Source organism: Heteronotia binoei, chromosome 15, assembly GCF_032191835.1.
Source record: "Heteronotia binoei isolate CCM8104 ecotype False Entrance Well chromosome 15, APGP_CSIRO_Hbin_v1, whole genome shotgun sequence".
Classification (NCBI taxonomy): Eukaryota; Metazoa; Chordata; class Lepidosauria; order Squamata; family Gekkonidae; genus Heteronotia; species Heteronotia binoei.
The window spans coordinates 57,155,898-57,176,747 of NC_083237.1; the positions used below are offsets into that span (position 1 = coordinate 57,155,898).

A 20,850-nucleotide genomic window follows, 5' to 3' on the forward strand; every position below is an offset into this window, starting at 1 on the left:
ACCTTTTAGAACATAAGAGAACATAAGAGAAGCCATGTTGGATCAGGCCAACGGCCCATCAAGTCCAACCCTCTGTGTCACACAGTGGCAAAAATTTTTATACATACACATACACTGTGGCTAATAGCCACTGATGGACCTGTGCTCCATATTTTTATCTAAACCCCTCTTGAAGGTGGCTATACTTGTGGCCGCCACCACCTCCTGTGGCAGTGAATTCCACATGTTAATCACCCTTTGGGTGAAAAAGTACTTCCTTTTATCCGTTTTAACCTGTCTGCTCAGCAATTTCATCGAATGCCCAAGAGTTCTTGTATTGTGAGAAAGGGAGAAAAGTACTTCTTTCTCTACTTTCTCCATTCCATGCATTATCTTGTAAACCTCTATCATGTCACCCCGCAGTCGACGTTTCTCCAAGCTAAAGAGTCCCAAGCGTTTCAACCTTTCTTCATAGGGAAAGTGCTCCAGCCCTTTAATCATTCTAGTTGCCCTTCTCTGCACCTTCTCTAATGCTATAATATCCTTTTTGAGGTGCGGCGACCAGAACTGCACACAGTACTCCAAATGAGACCGCACCATCGATTTATACAGGGGCATTATGATACTGGCTGATTTGTTTTCAATTCCCTTCCTAATAATTCCCAGCATGGCGTTGGCCTTTTTTATTGCAAACGCACACTGTCTTGACACTTTCAGTGAGTTATCTATCATGACCCCAAGATCTCTCTCTTGGTCAGTCTCTGCCAGTTCACACCCCATCAACTTGTATTTGTAGCTGGGATTCTTGGCCCCAATGTGCATTACTTTGCACTTGGCCACATTGAACCGCATCTGCCACATTGACGCCCACTCACCCAGCCTCAACAGATCCCTTTGGAGTTCCTCACAATCCTCTCTGGTTCTCACCACCCTGAACAATTTAGTGTCATCCGCAAACATTTTTTATGCTTATGTTTAATTCGATTTATATGACAATCCCTTTTTGGTCAAAGGGATTGTTTTCCTCAAAACTCAGTTCCCATGCATTAATCTAAGCATATGGGCCACCTTTTTCTTAGGTAAGGTTCCCAGTCTCCCACCCCAAAAGAACACTGCCATGCCATTCATTCATTCATTCATTCATTCATTCATTCATTCATTCGATTATTAGCCCTCCCTTCCTGTAAAATAGGCTCAGGGCGGGTTGCATCATAAAAAAAAATCAACAGTTAAAAACCATTATAATATATGATGTGCCCAGTGTGATGATATCATCCAGAAGTGATGTTATCGCGCTGGGCACATTGCAGAGGGATGCTCTAGCATTTGGGGGGGGGACTCTATGGTAAACATAGAGTTTTTTTCCAAAGTGCTAGAACACCCTCCCCCCCAAACGATGTGCCCAGTGCGATAACGTCACTTCCGGGTGACATCATCACACAGCACACGCAAAGAAGATCCCCTTCTGGGAGCCAGTTAAGACCTGCAACCCTTTTCTCAGGAATTCACAACTTGATTCACTAGGCCAAAAATAGCACACCTGCAGGACTGGCACAGCTGGGCGCCTGCCAAGACCACAGAGGGGACTGGAGATGCTGGGTCGATCTACCATTTCCCAATAGGAGACATGCGTGGCAACAGAGGGGGATGTGGGGTGCATTTTCTGCCTTCCCCACCTATGGGGCCTGCAGAGACTTCTGCTTTCCCAGTTTGTGAAGGCAGAAGAGCTGGAGGAAATGGACTTTCTCACAAATCTGTTAGCCCCACCAGCAGATCCAGGGCTTTTTTTGAACAGGAACACAGTTCCAGCCGGCTTGGCATCAGGGTGTGTGGCTTAATATGCAAATGAGTTCCTGCTGGGCCTTTTCTACAAAAAAGCTCTGCATGATACAGTGGTGATGTCAGGGGGTGTGGCCTAATATGGAAATAAGTCCCTGCTGGGCTTTTTCTACAACCCCCCCTCCCCCGAGCAGATCTAGCAGAAGCCCAAATATGTGCTGCTGTCCATTCCATTCCCCCCATCCAGAGTAGCTGCTTTTGGGGCAGGGAGTTTTCTAAGAGGCACTTGTTCCGAAACCCTACAGCCAGCTTTGGATGCCAGTCAATGTTTTGGGTCCTGGTGTTACACTTCTGAGTAGGGAGCCCAAAGAGAGATGCCAGCCTTCAAGCGGGGCCTGGGGACCCCCAGGATTTACAGCTCATCTCCAAACTACAGAGATCAGTTTCCCTGCAGGAAATAGATGCTTTGGAGGATGGACTCTGTGGCATTGAACCCCAATGAAGGCCTTGTCCTCTCGAGGTTCCATCCCCAAATCATCAGGAGTTTCCCAACCTGGATAGGGCAACCCCATCCCCCCATCCTCTGCCCCAAGCGCAAAGCAAGTGGTTCCACTGAACCCCCTGGTTGCTTACTGTTCCCAGGGCTTGTTTTGTAGCAGGAACTCCTTTGCATACTAGGCCACACGCTCCTGATGTAGCCAGTTCTCCAAGAGCTTACAGTAGGCCCTGTAAGAGGATTGGCTACATCAGGGGGGTGTAGCTTAATATGCAAAGGAGTTCCTGCTACAAAAAAAAAGCCCCTGGTTTTCCTGTCAAGGGTGCAATATCCAGTGTGGTCTTTCTGCAGAGGTGCAGAACTTGGCAAATAGTCCACCAGCCTCCCAGTTGTGCCGTGTCTGGTTTCCTTCAACTTCTTGAAGCGCCATTAACTTCTGTTGTCGTTTCATGATTTCCCCAGGGAGACACCGTCCTCCGAGGCCCTCCTGGACCACAGGGTTTGCCTGGCCTAGAAGGTACTCCTGGACTTCCAGGATACCCAGGGCATGAAGGCCCCCAAGGACCTCCTGGCCCCCCAGGATTTGAAGGTCTGCAAGGAGTTCCGGGCCTTCCTGGCACACCAGGCCAGCCTGGGCCCCCCGGATCAACGGGGCCACCAGGTATCCCAGGGTCCCCAGGGGCAGAGGGACTTGTTGGCCCTGAGGGACATCCGGGGCTTCCAGGCCACGTGGGCCCATCAGGACCTCCTGGCTTCCCTGGGAAGACTGGGCCTCCAGGCGCTGAAGGTCCTCCAGGAAAGGATGGGTTCAAGGTAACTATTCTCATAATTGTGAACATCTGGAAGAGATGGGAAGCCGGAAATGGAGAAACAGGGTGGTGAGGAAGCCAAAACTTCACGCAGCGGGCAAGAAGAGGTTGATGTGATATATAATGTACATAGGCCAGGGGTGGCCAAACTGTGGCTCAGGAGCCTCGTGTGGCTCTTCCACACATATTGTGTGGTTCTCATAGCCCCCACTGCCCCATTGGCTGGCTTGGAGAAGGCATTTCTCTCTTTAAATCACTTCTCTAATCCAAGTCAGCCAGCAGCTTGGAGAATACATTTAAAGTTAAAGTTGCTTTCTTTCCATCACCCTCCTCCATCTATTTTCCTTCCTTCCTTTCTGTTCTTCCTGTTCCTGAGAGCCAGTTTGGTGTTGAGAGCCAGTTTGGTGTAGTGGTTAAGTGTGCGGACTCTTATCTGGGAGAACCGGGTTTGATTCCCCACTCCTCCACTTGCACCTGCTGGAATGGCCTTGGGTCAGCCATAGCTCTGGCAGAGGTTGTTTTTGAAAGGGCAGCTGCTGTGAGAGCTCTCTCAGCCCCACCCACCTCACAGGGTGTCTGTTGTGGGGGAGGAAGGTAAAGGAGATTGTGAGCCGCTCTGAGACTCTTCGGAGTGGAGGGCAGGATATAAATCCAATATCTTCTTCATCATCTTCTTCTTCTCAAACATCTGATGTTCATATCTTGAAGCTCTCAAACATCCAACATTTATTCTGTGTGGCTCTTACATTATGTAACTCCACCCCCTCCTGACCCCACCCCCAAAGTCTCCAGGTGTTTTCCAACACAGACCTGGCAACCCTATATTCTACACACACACCACTCACTCTTCTTAAATCAGGCCTCAATGCCTCTCAGGCCGTTTATAGAGAGGAGAAGGAGGAGATTGTGTTTGGGACCGGTGGCGGGGCTACATTGTAATGTGAGGGAATGTGTACTGATTGAGTAGCCCTCGAGTCAAAGGGTTGATGGCGGGGAATGCTATCATAGAGGCCAGACTAAGGATTACTTCTAAAATTTTCTTTTGCAAGCGTCGGGAACAGCTTTCAGTCCTAAGACATGGAGCCAAATTTTTTTGAGTCGAGTTTAGCCACATTAAATAATTAAAACAAATAAAATGTGGTCATTCCGGAACCATTCTCTGTCGTATTTCCATGGCCCGTTGGAGAAATCTAGCCACCATTAGAGTTACCTCAGCGCAAGTGTCATTTAAAAGTTTGTGGACTTTGCCTGAATCGGCACAGCCCAACATATCTGCTAAGATATCTTTCAGGTATATACAACGAATATCATCATAAAGAGGACAGCTCAATAATACATGGGAAATAGTTTCAATACACTTGGAATTACAAAGACAGTGTCTATTAGAGTACTCAATCCTGTTAAATCTACCAAATAGGATAGCAGATGGTAATGCATTACATCTCGTTAACGAGAACGCACAATAATGTGCTTGTTCTCCTTGCAGGGCCAGAAAGGGGAGAGAGGCCAGATGGGAGAAAGGGGCCCCCAGGGTCCGCCTGGCCCCCCTGGCACATCTGGTGAGAATAAGGTAAGGGGGAACCAACCTAGCCCTGAGCCAGCATGTCAATCACCCTCTTTTACCCTCCTGGGGTTGGTCATGTGTGAACACACTAACATCCTAACAGGGAAGGGAGAAAGGCAGGACTGTATGTGTTGCCTTTCTGGTTTTTTTTTTTAAAAGCAAGTTTCTAGACCTCATGGCAAGCATGTGGGCAGGTGGGAAAGAAGGAAGGGTGAGAGGAAGGTCTGGGGGTGATAAGAAGAGGGGAGGGGCCTCTAGGAATTCTCTACTCAGTCCCCCCAAAACCTAGTACAGTCCTGCTAAAGTACATAGATGATTCTAAACACTTTGAATTAATGCTCTCTCTCTCTCTCTCTCCTTCTTTAAAAGTGTGATACTGACCCGAGGCTACTTGGTTCTCCTGGTCCCAAGGTAAGTATGAATCATACTGTAGCGCTAGTGTCAGCATTCAGCAAGAATAGCTACTGGGGACTTGGCAGAAGAGACTTTCACCATTGGCTGTCACATGTGCTTCCACATTTGGTTGGAATACTCCTGCAGCAGCAACAGTACAGTGATGCAGAAGGTGCCTCAAAGTTGGCGCTAGTCATGAACACTAGATGCATGCATTTCAGAGGACGCTGGTGCAAAAGACACATGTGTTACACCCTCAGGAGATCCAGTCCATTATAGGTCCTCTGCCCAAGGTCCCTAAAAACTTATGGGTTATCTCCCCCCTCCCCCACTCTGTCCTTTCCCCCACCATAACGCCTCTAAAACCTGGGTGGGCTGTTGGAAGAGAATATCCCCAATGGACCACCCAATCTTTTAGCAAATTGTGTTTTGGTGTACCATGGTACTGCCACACTTTCTTGCAGCCAGTCTTTCTGCAAGAAAGCACTCATTTCCTGTGTCAGGATATGCTAACAGGAGACATCAACACAGGCTTAAACTGTTTGGTGCCAGTTTGGTGTAGCAGTTAAGTGTCTGGACTCTTATCTGGGAGAACTAGGTGTGATTTCCCCACTCCTCCACTTGCATCTGCTGGAATGGCCCTGGGTCAGCCATAGCTCTCGCAGGAGTTGCCCTTGAAAGGGCAGCTTCTGTGAGAGCTCTCCCAACCCACCTACCTCACAGGGTGTCTGTTGTGGGGGAAGAAGATAAAGGAGATTTGGGGGGGGGGAGGGGGGAGCCCTGCCGGATTTTTAACTGTTGCTTTGGCAGTGGTTGCCACCATGATGCAAGGATTTTGACTGTGTGCCTGAAGGTAAGTTGAGTGAGTCGTTATGTGGCTGGCTCTGCCTTCTGCAGCAGCCATTTTGTGGCAGCCATTTTGTGGCCGTGCCCACCACAGATGTCCAAAGGTGCCCACAGGCTCAAAAAACGTTGGGCACCCCAATTTAAATGTTTCCCACCTCCCCAGCCCCAAACGTCTATTGAGGAAAGTTGGTCCTAAGAAAAAAGTCTTGCACTTACATTGCCTTTGTATTTGGAATTTTTCTGTAGAACAGCATGGCTCCCTACAAACGTTGTCCTTATTAATCTGGCTTTATGGTTTCCCCATTTAAAACGGGCTTTGCTTACTCTTTCCGGATTTATCTGCAGGGGTGGGATTCTAGCAGGAGCTCCTTTGCATATTAGGCCACGCACCTCTGATGTAGCCAGTCCTCCAAGAGTTTACAAAAAAGAGCCTTGTAAGCTCTTGGAGGATTGGCTACATCAGGGGTGTGTGGCCTAATATGCAAAGGAGCTCCTGCTAGAATCCCACCCCTGCTTATCTGTATTTAAAACTTGCTTAGTAGAGGAAAAAGACAAGATTTGCAATCCGACAGCTGGTTTTGTTTCTTTTTTTTGCAGGGTGAAAAGGGAGACCCTGGAGATTCGGTGCGTAGCTGGGAGAAAATACCACCACTCCTGGTCTTCAAGGCACAGTGGTGGAGAAAGGAGAAATGTCTTGCTTTTGATTTTTAAAATGCTGCTTTCTCACACAGGACTGCTGCAGCTACAAGGGGGGAGTGAGTGCTGAGATGCGTTTCCCAGACTTCAAGGGCTCGCCTGACTCCTGGGGGCCTCTTGCCCACCAGGAGGTACATCTGGAGGCTTTTGTGTCCCTTTCAGGATAGGTAGTTGGACATTACCAGAACATCCAACCTGTTGATGTCCATGGACTTATAGGGTTGCCAATCTCCAGGTGGGAGCAGGGGATTCCCCGGTTTGGAGGCCCTCCCCCCCCACTTGAGGGTCATCAGAAAGTGTGGGGAGGAGGGAAATGTCTTCTGAACACTCCATTATTCCCTATGGAGACCAATTCCCATAGAGTATAATGGAGAATTGATCTGTGGGTATCTGGGGCTCTGGAGGAGCTGTTTCTTAAGGTAGAGGCACCACATTGATGGCATAGCATCCAATGCCTCCCCTCAAAATACCCTCCAAGTTTCAAAAGGATTGGACCAGGGGGTCCAATTCTATGAGCCCCAAAAGAAAGTGTCCCTATCCTTCATTATTTCCAATGGAGAGAAAGCATTTAAAAGGTGTGCGGTCTCTTTAAATGTGATGGCCAGAACTCCCTTTGGAGTTCAATTATGCTTGTCACAACCTTGTTCCTGGCTGCACCCCTAATGTCTCCTGACTCCACCCCCAAAGTTTTCTTCTCCACCCCCAAAGTCCCCAGATATGTCTTGAATTAGACCTAGCAACCGTAATTTAGACTGGAGTAACACTGAGCTTTTCTACGTTTTCATTTTCCTCTCTTTTAAGTTCCTGTATCTGGAGGGTGGGGCCAGTTTCAGTACCACATGTGGTTTGCTCCCTCTAGTAGTCGATTTGATATTACACCAGTGCAGGGCGGGGGGGGGGGGTTAGAAAAAAGCCCAGCAGGAACTCATTTTGCATATTAGGCCACACACCCTGATCTCACCAGTTTCACACAGGGCTTTTTGGTAGGAAAAGCCCAGCAGGAATTCATTTGCATATGAGGCCACATCCCCTGACACCAAGCCAGCCAGAACTACATTTCTATGCGTCCCTGTTCAAAAAAAGCCCTACACCAGTGTATGTCCAGCATAGCTCCCTGCCAATTTAATCTGCTGGTTTTTATAACGGACATAAACCAGTGTAATACTGAATCGACCACTAGAGGGAGCAAAAGACATGAAAATCAGAAAATAAAACCTTGGGAAAACAGGAACTTACAAATGAGGAAAATGCGAATGAAGATAAGCTCTCTGTATAGGACTGCTCTGTGGGTGATCTCTCTGGCTTCCACTGCTGGTCAATGATTTGGGTATGACCTTGGACAGTCATATAGAACTGCTTTGTATGCAAGACAGATCACTTGATATGATGCTTCCTAGTGTGTACAACTTCAGACAATGGGGAGCAGAGGTTCGTTATAAATAAACCCCCCACTGCCAGCTTTTCCTTTATAAGCTAGTTTTTCTGTTTTTAGTTTCAGGGACTTTTCTCAATAGATTCTCTCCACCCACTTACTTGCAGGTTAAAGCTGCAAAGTTTACAAAGATTTATCACAAGAGCTGTTGTTTATATACACTGCTGACCTCAGTTTCTCCATCTCCGCAAGGAGAGTAATCCTAATTGTCCAATGCGTGGGATAGATAAAGAATTGCAGTGGCCTTGCAGCATTATGCATACAATTAAGGGAATGTATTCTGTAAAAAGATGAAGTGTGATCTAAACCAGCCAAGGACAATTCCTGGATACTGAGTCGTGCATTCCTCTCTTTTTCATCCTCAGAACGGTAAAGGAAGCCCAGAGCTCTATGGCGCAATCGTCACCCACGTAAGTCGTTCGCAGCTTTCCCAGAATCTTGGGTGGTTTACAGAGTCCACTTGGACCATCAAAGGTTATGCCGGAAATTGTGGGACATGCAGAGACAAAAGTAATATATGACTGGAGTGTAATAAGGATGGGAATTCAGAGCCAGATTAGCAATTAGGCCAAACAGACACAGGCCTATGGGCCCCCACACCTTTAGGGGCCCTGGGCCGGCTGCCCCACCCCGTTTCCCTCCTGCTTACAGCCCTCCCAGCCTGCATGTGCAGCCAGCAACTGAGCTGCTCTTTGCCCAACTTGCCTGGTGTAGCTGCTGCTGGCGTTGTCGCCAGGTTTGCCTCTCTCTGCCTCTCCCTTGCAGTTTAGTAAAAGGAGCTTTTGAGAAGGTGCCTGCAGGCTGCAGCGGGGGCCATAGGCGGCAGGGTGGGTGCCCAGACTCTGAGATAATTTGCAATGGGGGCCCCAAGATTTCCATTGCCTAGGGGCCTCCACAGGGTTTAATCCGGCACGGTGGGAATTGGGAGAGCTTTGAAAAAGCTGACTGGATCCAACGGATTCTTTTATTTTATGCCTTCATTCCACTTTGGCCTTCTAGGTTCTAGTTCCTACTTAGGGCTCTGCATCTTATTTAAATGCATGTTCCCCCAAGCCTACTGATTGGGTCTCCAGTCCGTGGGACTTTCTGAGTTCATGGGTCTGTTAGGGGAGACACAAGTTGTTTGCACGGGCAGGCTGTTTGCCTGCACATTCAGACACGGGAGCGATTCTCTGTTTTCATTTCAGGATGTGCTCTGCATCCCTAACCGTTCCCTCTTTTCCTTCTAGGGCCCTCCTGGCCCACCTGGAAACCCTGGGCTTCCGGGGCCCCCGGGCCCTCCAGGACCACCAGGTGTCCTTTATTTCAATGTAAGTGTCTCTCCCAATTAATTCTGCCAGTGTGTAGCCAAGGTGCATGATGTTGCAGAGGAAGTTGTGTGGCTGCAGCACTTTTGGAGAGGGCTCCGTGAAGTTCTAGGAAACTCCAGGGGTCTAGGGGCTCCATAAGTGCATCAGAGAAGCCATGTTGGATCGGGCCAATGGCCCATCCAGTCCAACGCTCAATGTCACACAGTGGCCAAAAAAACCAGGCGCCATCAGGAGATCCATCAGTGGGGCCAAGACATTAGAATGTTGATGCGCCCGAGCTTAAGAGGGTGGTCTTTAGTGACGCGAAGAATGAAGGTTGCACACAGTAGTGTTAAAACCACTATATACAATTTATTTACACCACTCACTCTCCAATCCGACAGAATGCTCCGCAGCTCTCCAACTTCCATAACCCACACATAGCAAAGTGTCTTTGTACATTTATACATCAAGTAACCAGTCAGCTACCTGCTGAGTCATGCTGACTGTGCTCTAGGCTGATGCAACCCGGGCACTCAGCCACCTCCTGTCATTTAGATGATCTAGCTTAGCAGATCAATTTCACTTTCCCAGCATGTGCTAGAAAACTGTCAGAATTATTTACATACAAGTGACATAGAACCCTCCCCCCCCCCCCCCCCAAGCACCAAGAATACAGAGCGTCACTGCCCCAGACAGAGAGTTCCAACACTACACTGTGGCTAATAGCCACGCTACACTACACATCACCTTTCTTCACTGGTTTATACTTGTTTTCCCATGCACCCCATAGCCACACAGCAGCTGCAGGGAACTTCTTATAAAATGAGAGCGAGAGCCAAAATGGTCTCAGAATGCAGCAGGAGGAAGGGCTCTTGCCTCCCACCAAAGCAGGGGGGGCGGGGTTTGCATGAAAACTGTCCAGACAGGATGGGGGAACTAGATCCAGGTGGGTAGCCATGTTGGTCTGAAGCAGCAGAACAAAGTTTGAGGCCAGCAGCACCTTTAAAACCAACGAAGGTTTGTTCAAGGTGTGAGCTTTCATGTGCATGCACACTGCTTCAGATGGGAGGGGGGAGATTTAGCTGATTTTGCTGCTCCACGTCGCTGATACTTTAAACTTGCTTAATGTAAGAGCCACATAGAATAAACATCAGATGTTTGAGAGCAGGCTAGGCAAGGAAGGAAGGAAGGAAGGAAGGAAGGAAGGAAGGAAGGAAGGAAGGAAGGAAGGAAGGAAGGAAGGAAGGAAGGAAGGAAGGAAGGAAGGAAGGAAGGAAGGAGAGGTGGAAAGAAAGCAACTTTAATTTTTGATGCATTCTCCAAGCTGCTGGGTGGCTTGGCGAAGTGTTTCAGAGGCAAATGCTTTCTCCAAGCTAGCTGACGGGGCAGTGGGGGCTTCGAGAGCCACACAATATGTGTGAAAGAGCCACATGTGGCTCCCCAGCTGCAGTTTGGCCACTCCCGGCTTACAGCTTTGCTGGTCCACATGAGGCTTACAGCTTTAGGAGCAAACAACCCTGATATTTTTTTTATTGTTAAATGAATCCCTTCTGTGTGAAGAAAGGAGAGAGAGGCACTCCAGCTATCTATCTAGAGCTAGGATGCAGCGAGATTGAGAGATCACGCATTGCTTTCTTGGAGGGCGGAGGGAAAGAATAAAGGAGACAGCCGGAAGGGAAGAAAAAGGCTCAGAGATTCCTGATCAAAGAGACAACAGCAGAAAAGACAAGGGAAGGGATATGGAAAGATCTGGCCTACAGCCCTACAGCCCCCTCTAGAATATTGATGTGTTTGGGGCAAAGAGAGGCCGCCTTGTCCTTCACTTCTGAGAAAGAGATCCTGAGAAAGTTAGTGGGGCCTGACTGACCTTCTGCTTTAGCCTGTATTCTCCCCTTTTTTGGAACTGTTTAGCACCAGTTTCTCTCTCTTTTCTTTCCAGAGAATGTACCCCATCCCAGCCAGGCTACATTGCAAGTACCCAGTAAGTCTGTATCACTTTGGGTTGCCAGTTCCCAGGTGGGAATTACAATCGAGAGAATCATGGAGAGAATGAAAACCCAAAGAGAAACCGTGACGAAATAACGAACACAATTGTCAATTCGTTTACAAATATTTAAGTATGAAACTTCAAAGCGCTGATTATTATAATCCAATTCAGTAATTAATATATCAAGGTAAGTACGTGTAAATCGTTTCCAAAACGCATCTAAGCACACACTTCATTACAACAAATTTCTTAAAGTGCTTAGGGCTACAAAGTGCTTGTAGGTTCAAGTGCCTACGCAGATTTTTCTTCCCAAAAGGAATTAATCCGAAGATTCTCCGACGTCCCTCTGACGGAGTCTGGAGCCGGCAGGACACTTGTTGCACCGTTTCCACTGTCTCTATCAAAGAGGGATCTCCAAATTGATGTATTTCACAATGGCACTATTAGCAAAGACTAAAGCTAAAACAAGCACGCAGCATCATCCCTAAGGTGTATTATCGCGTGCTTGTATTAGAATCATCGGAGAATCTTCGGGTTCCTTCTTTTGGGGAAGAAAAATCTGCACAGGCACTTTGAACCACAAGCACTTTGTAGCACTAAGCACTTTAAGCAATTTGTTCTAACGAAGTGTGTGCTTAGATGCGTTTTGGAAATGATTTACATGTACTTACCTTGATGTATTAATTGTTGAATGGGATTATAATAATCAGTGCTTTGAAGTTTCATACTTAAATATTTGTAAATGAATTAACAATTGTGTTCGTTATTTTGTCACGGTTTCTCTTTGGGTTTTAATCCCCAGGTGGGGGCAGGGAATCCCTCGGTTTGGAGGCCCTCCTCCCCGCTTCAGGGTCATCTGAAAGCGGGGTGGGGGAGGGAAATTATTCCCTATGGAGACCTATTCCCATAGGGTATAATGGAGAATAGATCTGTGGGTATATGGGGCTGGGGGGGGCTGTTTTTTTGAGGTAGAGGCACCAAATTTGCAGCATAGCATCTGATGCCTCTCAGCAAGACACCCACCACGTTTCAAAAAGATTGGACCAGGGGGTCCAGTTTTATGAGTCCCCAAAGAAGGTGCCCCTATCCTTCATTATTTCCAGATGGAGTGCTATCCCTTTAAATGTGATGGCCAGAACTCTCTTTGGAGTTCAATTACGCTTTTCACAACTTCGCTTCTGACTCCACCCCCAGAGTCTCCTGGTTCCACCCACGAAGTCCCCAGATATTTCTGAAATTGGACTTGGCAACCCTAGTCTCACTATATCAGTACGTCCCCTCTGGTGTTTGCTGCACACACGATTTGTGATTTGCTACAGCTCAGCTAATCAAGTATTGTTCATCTCTTTCCTGCCAGCAGACCCTGGGTCCATCTTGGCCTACAGGTAGGGTACCTCCTCTCCTCTTTGCCTGTGGTGATGTTTCTATTTGAAACTTTCTCAAATATGTAACTGTTGGGTGTGTTTTTCTGGTGCTCAAGTTTTAAGTTCTGTATTTTCATGAATAACTGTTCATCTTTTATACTTTTTTTTTGTAAACCACCTTCAGCAAGTTCCTTGGAAAGGAAGCACAAATATTTTTCAAATATGTAAATGACTTCTTAACTGAGAATCCTAGTGCACGGTAAAACCAACTCTGGTTAAGCCATGTATCAGTGTTCATGCATCATGGATAACCAGAGTTAGTCTTATACAATCAAACAATCCTTCATTGTGTGAGAAGTGAGAAAGTGAGAGGAGGAAGATGTGGGTGAGTGCACAAGCTGGTTTTGTGCCTGTTTTTATTTAACCCTAATTAAATGGAGCATTTGAAAGTCTTCCACATTCTCATTTTCCTCACTGGTAAGCTGCTGTTTCTTTGGGATTCCCCCCCCCCACCCCCATTCCACACGTTTGCTCCCTCTAGTCGTTGATTCACTATAACATCAGTTTATGTCATGCGTATCTCCCTACAGATTTAAACTGGTGTTTACTCCCTCTACTGGTCAATTCAGTATTACATCGACTTACATCAGGCATATCTCCCTGCAGATTTAAACTGCAGGTTTTTATGCTGGACATATATCGGTGTAATATCAAATCGACCACTAGAGGGAGTAAAACACATGGAGAAGTACCCCTCTCCCAAAGAAACAGGAACTTTGAGCAAGGAAAATAAGAATATGAAAAGGCCCTGAATGCAGCTTACATGAGAAAAGGGAAATTTGTATCAGATGGTTGGATGGGCTTCTCATGTGTTGCCTTCCAGGTCTGTCAGCATACTGGTGCATGAAACTGAGCTATCACTATTCTGGCAAGAGTTACTACATAAGGAGAAACCCTCCTGCCCCAGACCCTGTTCTCATTGCAAACAGCATCTCAATGCACTCCGTATCAGTGGAAGCAACAGGGGCCAACAGGGAAGACTTTGAAGACTCTCCATCAGGCAAGCTCCTCCTCTTTCTATGGGTGCCAGGAAGGGACAGTAATTCTGAACCGCTTCTTCCTTCCAGATGCCGACTTGCCTCCGAAGGACTCCGCGGATGGAAACCAGAATGGATTAAAGGTGTGCCATTGGCTTTCACTGTTGGCCTCTCCTTTATGTTTGGAATAAAGAGCTGAGCATGTGTGTGCAACTGCTGTGCAACTGCTGCCAGGCTCCGGGCATCATGGATGGGGAGGGGGGAGGGTGTTCAGGTCAGATGATAACCCTGGATGAAGTCCCAGACATAAGTGTTGTGGGTCAGGGAACTCTGAACTTTTCTGTCCCAAGTTTTTGCTGCAGGACAGCTTCTTAACTGCATCTTCCTCCCCCTCTCTGCTGTGGCTCAGCAGCAAAGCATCTGCTTGACATAAGAACGTAAGAGAAGCCATGTTGGATCAGGCCAGTGGCCCATCCAGTCCGTGTCACACAGTGGCCAAAAAAACCCAAGGGCCATCATGAGCTCCACCAGTGGGGCTAGAAGTCCTCCCACTGTGCCCCCCAAGCAACAAGAATACAGAGAATCACTGCCCCAGACAGAGAGTTTCAACACTACGCTGTGGCTAATAAGCCACTGATGGCCCTCTGCTCCATATGCTTATCCAATTCCCTCTTGAAGCTGTCTATGCTTGTAGCTGCCACCGCTTCCTGTGGCAGTGAATTCCACGTGTTAATCACCCTTTGGGTGAAGAAGTCCTTCCTTTTATCAGTTCTAACCCAACTGCTCAACAATTTCATTGAATGCCCACGAGTTCTCGTATTGTGAGAAAGGGAGAAAAGTACTTCTTTCTCTACCTCTATCCCATGCATAATCTTGTACACCTCTATCATATCACCCCGCAGTCGACGTTTCTCCAAGCTCAAGAGTCCCAAGCGTTTTAACCTTTCTTCATAGGGAAAGTGTCCCAACCCTTTCATCATTCTTGTTGCCCTTTTCTACGCTTTCTCCAATGCTATATCTTTTTTGAGGTGTGGTGACCAGAATTGTACACTACTCCAAAAGAGGCCGCATCATCAATTTATACAGGGGCATTATGATACTGGCTGATTTGTTTTCAATTCCCTTCCTAATAATTCTCACAATGGCGTTGGCCTTTTTTATTGCAATCGCACACTGTCTTGACATTTTCAGTGAGTTATCTACCACGACCCCAAGATCTGTCTTTTGGTAAGTCTCTGCCAGACATGCTGAACGTCCCAAGGTCAATCCCTGGCATCTTCCATTGAAAGCATCGGGTAAGAGGTGGTGTGAAAGACCTCTGCCTAAGATCCACAAGGGCCACTTCCAGTCTGAGTAGACAATGCTAAGCTTGATGGCTCAGGGGTCTGATTCAGTATAAAGCAGATATAAGAGAAGCTGTGTAGGATCAGGCCAATGGACCATCCAGTCCAATACTCCGTGTTACACAGTGGCCAAACCCCAGGTGCCATCAGGAGATCCACCAGCAAGGCCAGAACTCCAGAAGCCCTCCCACTGTTGCCCCCCAAGCACCAAGAATACAAAGCATCACTGCCCCAGACGTAAGAACATAAAAGGAGCCATTTTGGATCTGGCCAATGGCCCATCGAGTCCAATACTCTGTGCCACACAGTGGCCAAAACCCAGGTGGTATCAGGAGGTCAAGCTCCACAAGCCCTTCCACTGTTGCCCCCCAAGCACCAAGAATACAGAGCGTCACTGCCCCAGATTTAAAAACTTAAGAATAGCCATGCAGGATCAGGCCAATGGCCCATCTAGTCCAACACTCTGTGTTACACAGTGGCCAAAACCCAGGGGCCATAAGGAGGTTTACCACCAAGGCCAGAACTCAAGAAGCCCTCCCGGTGTTGCCTCCCGAGCACCAAGAATGCAGAGCAAGTGTTCCATCTATACCTTGTGGTTTCATATGTTTATCATTGGCAGGTCATTGCTCTTGTAACGCCCCCCCCCCCCAAGTTTTTCCTGTATTTTTTTCAGGCCAACTAGGAAAGCACCGTTTGGAAACAACACTGTGTGTAAGGTAGAGGGGAAACCAATGCAATTAACAAGCCAAACTGCAATGAGGCTTAAAAGCCCTTAAAAACGCTGAGCTGCCTTCAGCTGAATCATAAAAGTGGAAGACTCTACGCTGTCTCCTGTCTCAGACTTGAGAGATGACACCAAAGAGTTTAGACCAGGGGTGGCCAAACTGTGGCTCAGGAGCCACATGTGACTCTTTCACACATGCTGTGTGGCTCTTGAAGCCGCCCGCCCCCCTTTCAGCCAGCTTGGAGAAGGCATTTCTCTCTTTAAATCACTACTCTAAGCAACCCAGCCAGCAGCTTGGAGAATGCATTAAAGTTGCTTTCTTTCCACCTCTTCCTCCCGCCTTCATTTGCCTGCCTTCCTTCCATCTCTCAAACATCTGACATTCATGTCTTGCAGCTCTCAGACATCTGATGTTTGTTCTATGGGACTCTTACATTAAGCAAGTTTGGCCACCCCTGGTTTAAACAGATAGAGAGGTCAGGACACACAGAGCATCCTTTCCTTCCTGCTTTCTGGTAGTTCCCTTTGAAGTAGGAGGCTATTCTTAGGGAAGCCATTTCCTCTTTTTCCGCTCTCACACTTCCTTTCTCTCACACACACAAAGAAGGTGCATGATCTCTCCAGCTTGCACCATGGAGGCTGGGCAGGTGGCCAGCATCCAACACCATCTAGTTAGCCAGAATAGGTCGTCCAGGGGTGTCAAACTCATTTGTTATGAGGGACGGATCTGACATAAATGTTGAGCCAGGCCATGTAAGTCATAAAATGTAATGCCAGGTAGTGGAGATATAATCTTTTTAAAGGACACAGACAAACACAATTTGTGTGCGTATGTAAGTTGGAAACCTACTTTTGATTTATTGACATTCAATACCGAAATCTCATGGTCAATGCTTTGAGCCTAAGACCCAGGGGAAAACATGAAATGGCTGGCCATTGCGACCTTTTGTACATAAGTTGCTTCGTGTGCTGGTCAGCCAATGGAGAAAATAGAGGCCTTGCCCTCTAGCTCCTGTGTAACTGAGCAAGCCGGCAAAGCAAGATGCAGAAGTAAGCAAGAGAAGGAAAAGGAAGCAAATGACAGTGAGTAGCTTAAGGGGCTGATAGGACCCTCCAGGGGCCTGATCCAGCCCACGGGCCACATGTTTGACACCGCTGAAATCTATCCCTGTCTCTTACCTGCACTCGCATGCATGCATTTCCTTTAATAAAAGTTGCTTATTAGTCTTAGAACTAATTGCTGACTCAGTGTAACTTTGCAAAGTCTGCTGCCACACCTAACCCCAGCTCTGCCGCTTTAAAGCCTCGAGCACTTGGCTACTTTTACGTGGTTCTCTGGTAGAATCCAACTCTACCAGCATCAGCAACCCTCTACTCTAGGGTTGCCAGGTCTGACTCAAGGAATATCTGGGGACTTCGGAGGTGGCGCCAGGAGCAAGGTTGTGACAAGCATGATTGAACTCCAAATTCTGGCCATCACATTTAAAGGGACCACACTCCTTTTAAATGCCTTCCCTCCATTGGAAATAATGAAGGATAGGGGCTTCTTCTTTGGGGGCTCATAGAATTGGACCCCCTGGTCCAATCTTTTTGAAACTCGGTGGGTATTTTGAGAAGAGGCCACAGATGCTGTCCTGAAAATATGGTGCATCTACCTCAAAAAACAGCCCCTCCAGAGCCCCAGATATCCATGGACTGATTTTCCATTACGTTAATGCCAATAAAGGCTGTGTGATGTGATGATGTGATGTGATTCTCCACTATGCCCTATGGGAACTGGTCTCCATAGGGAATAATGGAGTGCCCAGCAGACATTTTCCTCCACCCCCCTCTTTTTCCCTTCCCTCATTACCCTGGGCATATAAGATAGAGCCTCAAGAGCTGAGAACTGGCTCGTCCCTTCCTGCCCTCTTCGTGATGTGCCCAGATTCATAGTGTCGTTTTCAGAAGTGTTGCTACTGTAGAATAAAATAGCTAGTTATTATTTCAAGGATAGTCCTAATTTGAGGGGCCTCGTGGCGCAGAGCGGTAAGCTGCAGTCCTGCAGTCCAAGCTCTGCTCACGATCTGAGCTTGATCCTGGCAGAAGCTGGGTCCAGGTAGGCGGCTCAAGGTCAACTCAGCCTTCCATCCTTCCGAGGTCAGTAAAAGGAGTACCCGGCTTGCTGGGGGGAAAGTGTAGCTGACTGGGGAAGGCAATGGCAAACCACCCCGTAAAAAGTCTGCTGTGAAAACGTCATGATGCGACATCACCCCAGAGTTGGTGCTTGCACAGGGGACTACCTTTTTAGTCCTAATTCAGGCTTGGGGAGGGACGGTGGCTCAGTGGTAGAGCATCTGCTTGGGAAGCAGATGATCCCAGGTTCAATCCCTGGCATCTCCAAAAAAGGGTCCAGGCAAATAGGTGTGAAAAACCTCAGCTTGAGACCCTGGAGAGCTGCTGCCAGTCTGAGAAGACAATACTGACTTTGATGGACCAAATGTCTGATTCAGTATAAGGCAGCTTCATATGTTCATATGTAGATAGGTTTCAGTGGCATTTATGCTGGAAGGGAACCCTGCTGTGCTTTACCTTCCAGCGCTCCACCTTTGTTTTCAAGTCTAAAGAGCTGATGTTCAAGTCCGCCTCCTCCATCCCCGAAGGCAGCTTGGTCTACGTCAGCGAAGGGAGCGGCGCTTTCTTCCGTACTCCCAAAGGATGGAGCAAGATTATGGTAGGGTCTGCTTAGACCTGGGAATGAGTGGGGTATCGTTTTGCTTCTAACTATGTACAATAAATGCAAGACATTTTGTTTACTGACTCTGTAGATGCACCTTACTTGGGTTTCTTCGATGCCTGTATGTGTGTTGACCGGCGCTTTTTTAGCAGGGATGCAGTTCAGACATCAGGGGGGGTGTCCTAATATGCACATGAGTTCCTGCTGGGCTTTTTCTACAAAAAAAACACCCCTGTGCGAAACAATGACGATGCCAGGGGGTGTGGCCTAATATGTAAAGGAATTCCTGCTGGACTTTTTCTACAAAAAAAAAAAAAGCCCTGGTGTTAACTGCTATCACATGGCTTCGAATTTATGGTGACCCTATGAATGAATGGCTTCTAAAAACATCCTCTTGTTAAATACCGGATTCGTTACAAAGTGCTGGTTATCACCTTTAAAGCCCTATATGGCCGAGGACCTGCCTACCTTAGGGACCGTCTCTCCCCGTATGAACCCCAGAGAGCACTGAGGTCAGCAGGGAAGAACCTGCTGACTATCCCCGGGCCAAAGGAGGTAAGACTCCAGAGCACCCGTACTTGGGCTTTCTCTGCTATGGCTCCACAGCTGTGGAATCAGCTCCCAGAAGAAATGCAGGCCCTGCGGGACTTGGAACAGTTCCGCAGGGCCTGCAAGACCATCTCGTTCCAGACGGCCTTCACCAGCTGAAACTGCTAAACTACCTAGTAAACTTGCCAGCGATTATAGCACTAAATGTATTAATGTTTTTAGAATTTTAAAGGATTTTAATTAATTGTAGTTAACTGTTATTTATTGTACAATGTATGTATTGAGTTTTTGCTGTTAGCCGCCCTGAGCCGCTTTGGTCGGGGAGGGCGGGATACAAATAAAATGTGACTGACTGTGACTGAAATGCGACTGATTAACGGCCATGCTCAAGTCTTGCAAAGAGAGGGCCGCATGAGAGCAAATGATGTTTACAATATGAGAGCAAACGAGGGCTGTAATATTGACTACCTGTTCTTGCCCTTGGTCAGTTGGAGGATTCGGACTATCTGTTTGCCGCAGATGACCCTTCAGTGCCTACAGAAAGAAACCAGGTGAGGCCTTCCCCCAAGCTGCTGAGGTTGCCCCAACGCATGGCCACCACTGGCCCTGTGGGAGCAAAACAAAGCCTGAGGCTGTTTTTCAGGGCCCTGCTGGCACCTGCTTCAAGAGCAAACAGTTTTGTATAGATTAGCAAGCGTTGCCTCCCTATAAAATACATTGGAAGGCAAACTAGGTATTTCACACAACTTTGTGTAACTTTCCTCTGCAGGGTGGGGGATTTTTTGGGGGGGAGGGAGGAGGGTATTTTGCAACTTTTAAAAGCCTTGGTAGGCCAAAGAGGAAGGGCACGCATGTGGGGAGAAGGTGCTTTCTACTTTTCCTTTCTCGTAACTTTTCCGCTCAATGTCGCCCTGCTCAAGATGCTTTTCTCGCTATGGAGAGCAAAGTAACAGGCATCCTGCAACTCCTCACTCATTAGGGTTGCCAAGTCCCCTGCGTTCTCCGGCGGGGGGCCTTTGCACGCGTGCAACACGATGACGTCATTTGGATGTTGCATGTGGCTGTTCTAGGCATTTCCGGGAAAACTCTATGGTTTTCCTGGACGCTCTAGCCATTTGGGAGGGGAAAACTCTATGGTACCTATTCGACCATATTAGACCGGGGGCTTGGCAGCCCTATCACTCATGGATCGGAAAGCAGCTGATGTGTATCCGGGACAAGTGCAACGGTTCCAAGTTAGGAAAGAAGCAGCCCATAGAAAGAGCTTTACAGGGAGGTGCAGGCTTGATTTTCTATCGCTGGAGTCAAGACCAGCCCTAGACTGGCAACCTAGGCAAGGCTAACCTGCCCCCCCCTCACACTGATAAGTCACAAAGTCATATGGGGGGGTGCCCAGTTCGGCACCCCCAGAAGGCCAGTGCCCTAGTGGCAGGGCTGGCCATGGCTCAAGTTACCAGGAGCAGAATTAATGTGTCCTTTCCTTCCCATCGGTATCGCTGAATACCTCCATTCATGTTCTTTCCATATAAGGAAAGGCAGGGGCGGAATTCTAGCAGAAGCTCCTTTGCATATTAAGCCACACACCCCTGATGTAGCCAATCCTCCAAGAGCTTACAAGGCTCTTTTTTGTCAGCTCTTGGAGGATTGGCTGCATCAGAGGTGTGTGGCCTAATATGCAAAGGAACTCTTACTAGAATTCTACCCCTGACAGAAAGGCTTGTATCCTCTCCTATAAGAGAATGTGGAGAGCTGTAATTGGGGCCTCTGTTTACTCCCCTGCACTATTCGTGGCATGTGCATCACCCTTCATAATAATTGACATATTTGCTAGAGGTAATTTACTG

At 47.7% G+C, this 20,850-nt stretch overlaps 1 protein-coding gene across 1 annotated transcript in view; it reads left to right on the forward strand.

The window, feature by feature from the left end:
- LOC132583629 (collagen alpha-1(XV) chain-like) overlaps positions 1–20,850 on the forward strand; it is a 56,263-nt gene that overhangs the window by 27,036 nt on the left and 8,377 nt on the right. Inside the window, exons 8-19 of the mRNA XM_060255248.1 lie at positions 2,717–3,067; positions 4,550–4,633; positions 4,997–5,038; positions 6,464–6,490; positions 6,598–6,693; positions 8,360–8,404; positions 9,224–9,304; positions 11,226–11,267; positions 12,631–12,658; positions 13,765–13,817; positions 18,320–18,454; positions 19,495–19,557. Coding sequence (XP_060111231.1) covers positions 2,717–3,067; positions 4,550–4,633; positions 4,997–5,038; positions 6,464–6,490; positions 6,598–6,693; positions 8,360–8,404; positions 9,224–9,304; positions 11,226–11,267; positions 12,631–12,658; positions 13,765–13,817; positions 18,320–18,454; positions 19,495–19,557 — 1,047 coding nt within the window. The remainder of the gene's footprint in view (positions 1–2,716; positions 3,068–4,549; positions 4,634–4,996; positions 5,039–6,463; positions 6,491–6,597; positions 6,694–8,359; positions 8,405–9,223; positions 9,305–11,225; positions 11,268–12,630; positions 12,659–13,764; positions 13,818–18,319; positions 18,455–19,494; positions 19,558–20,850) is intronic.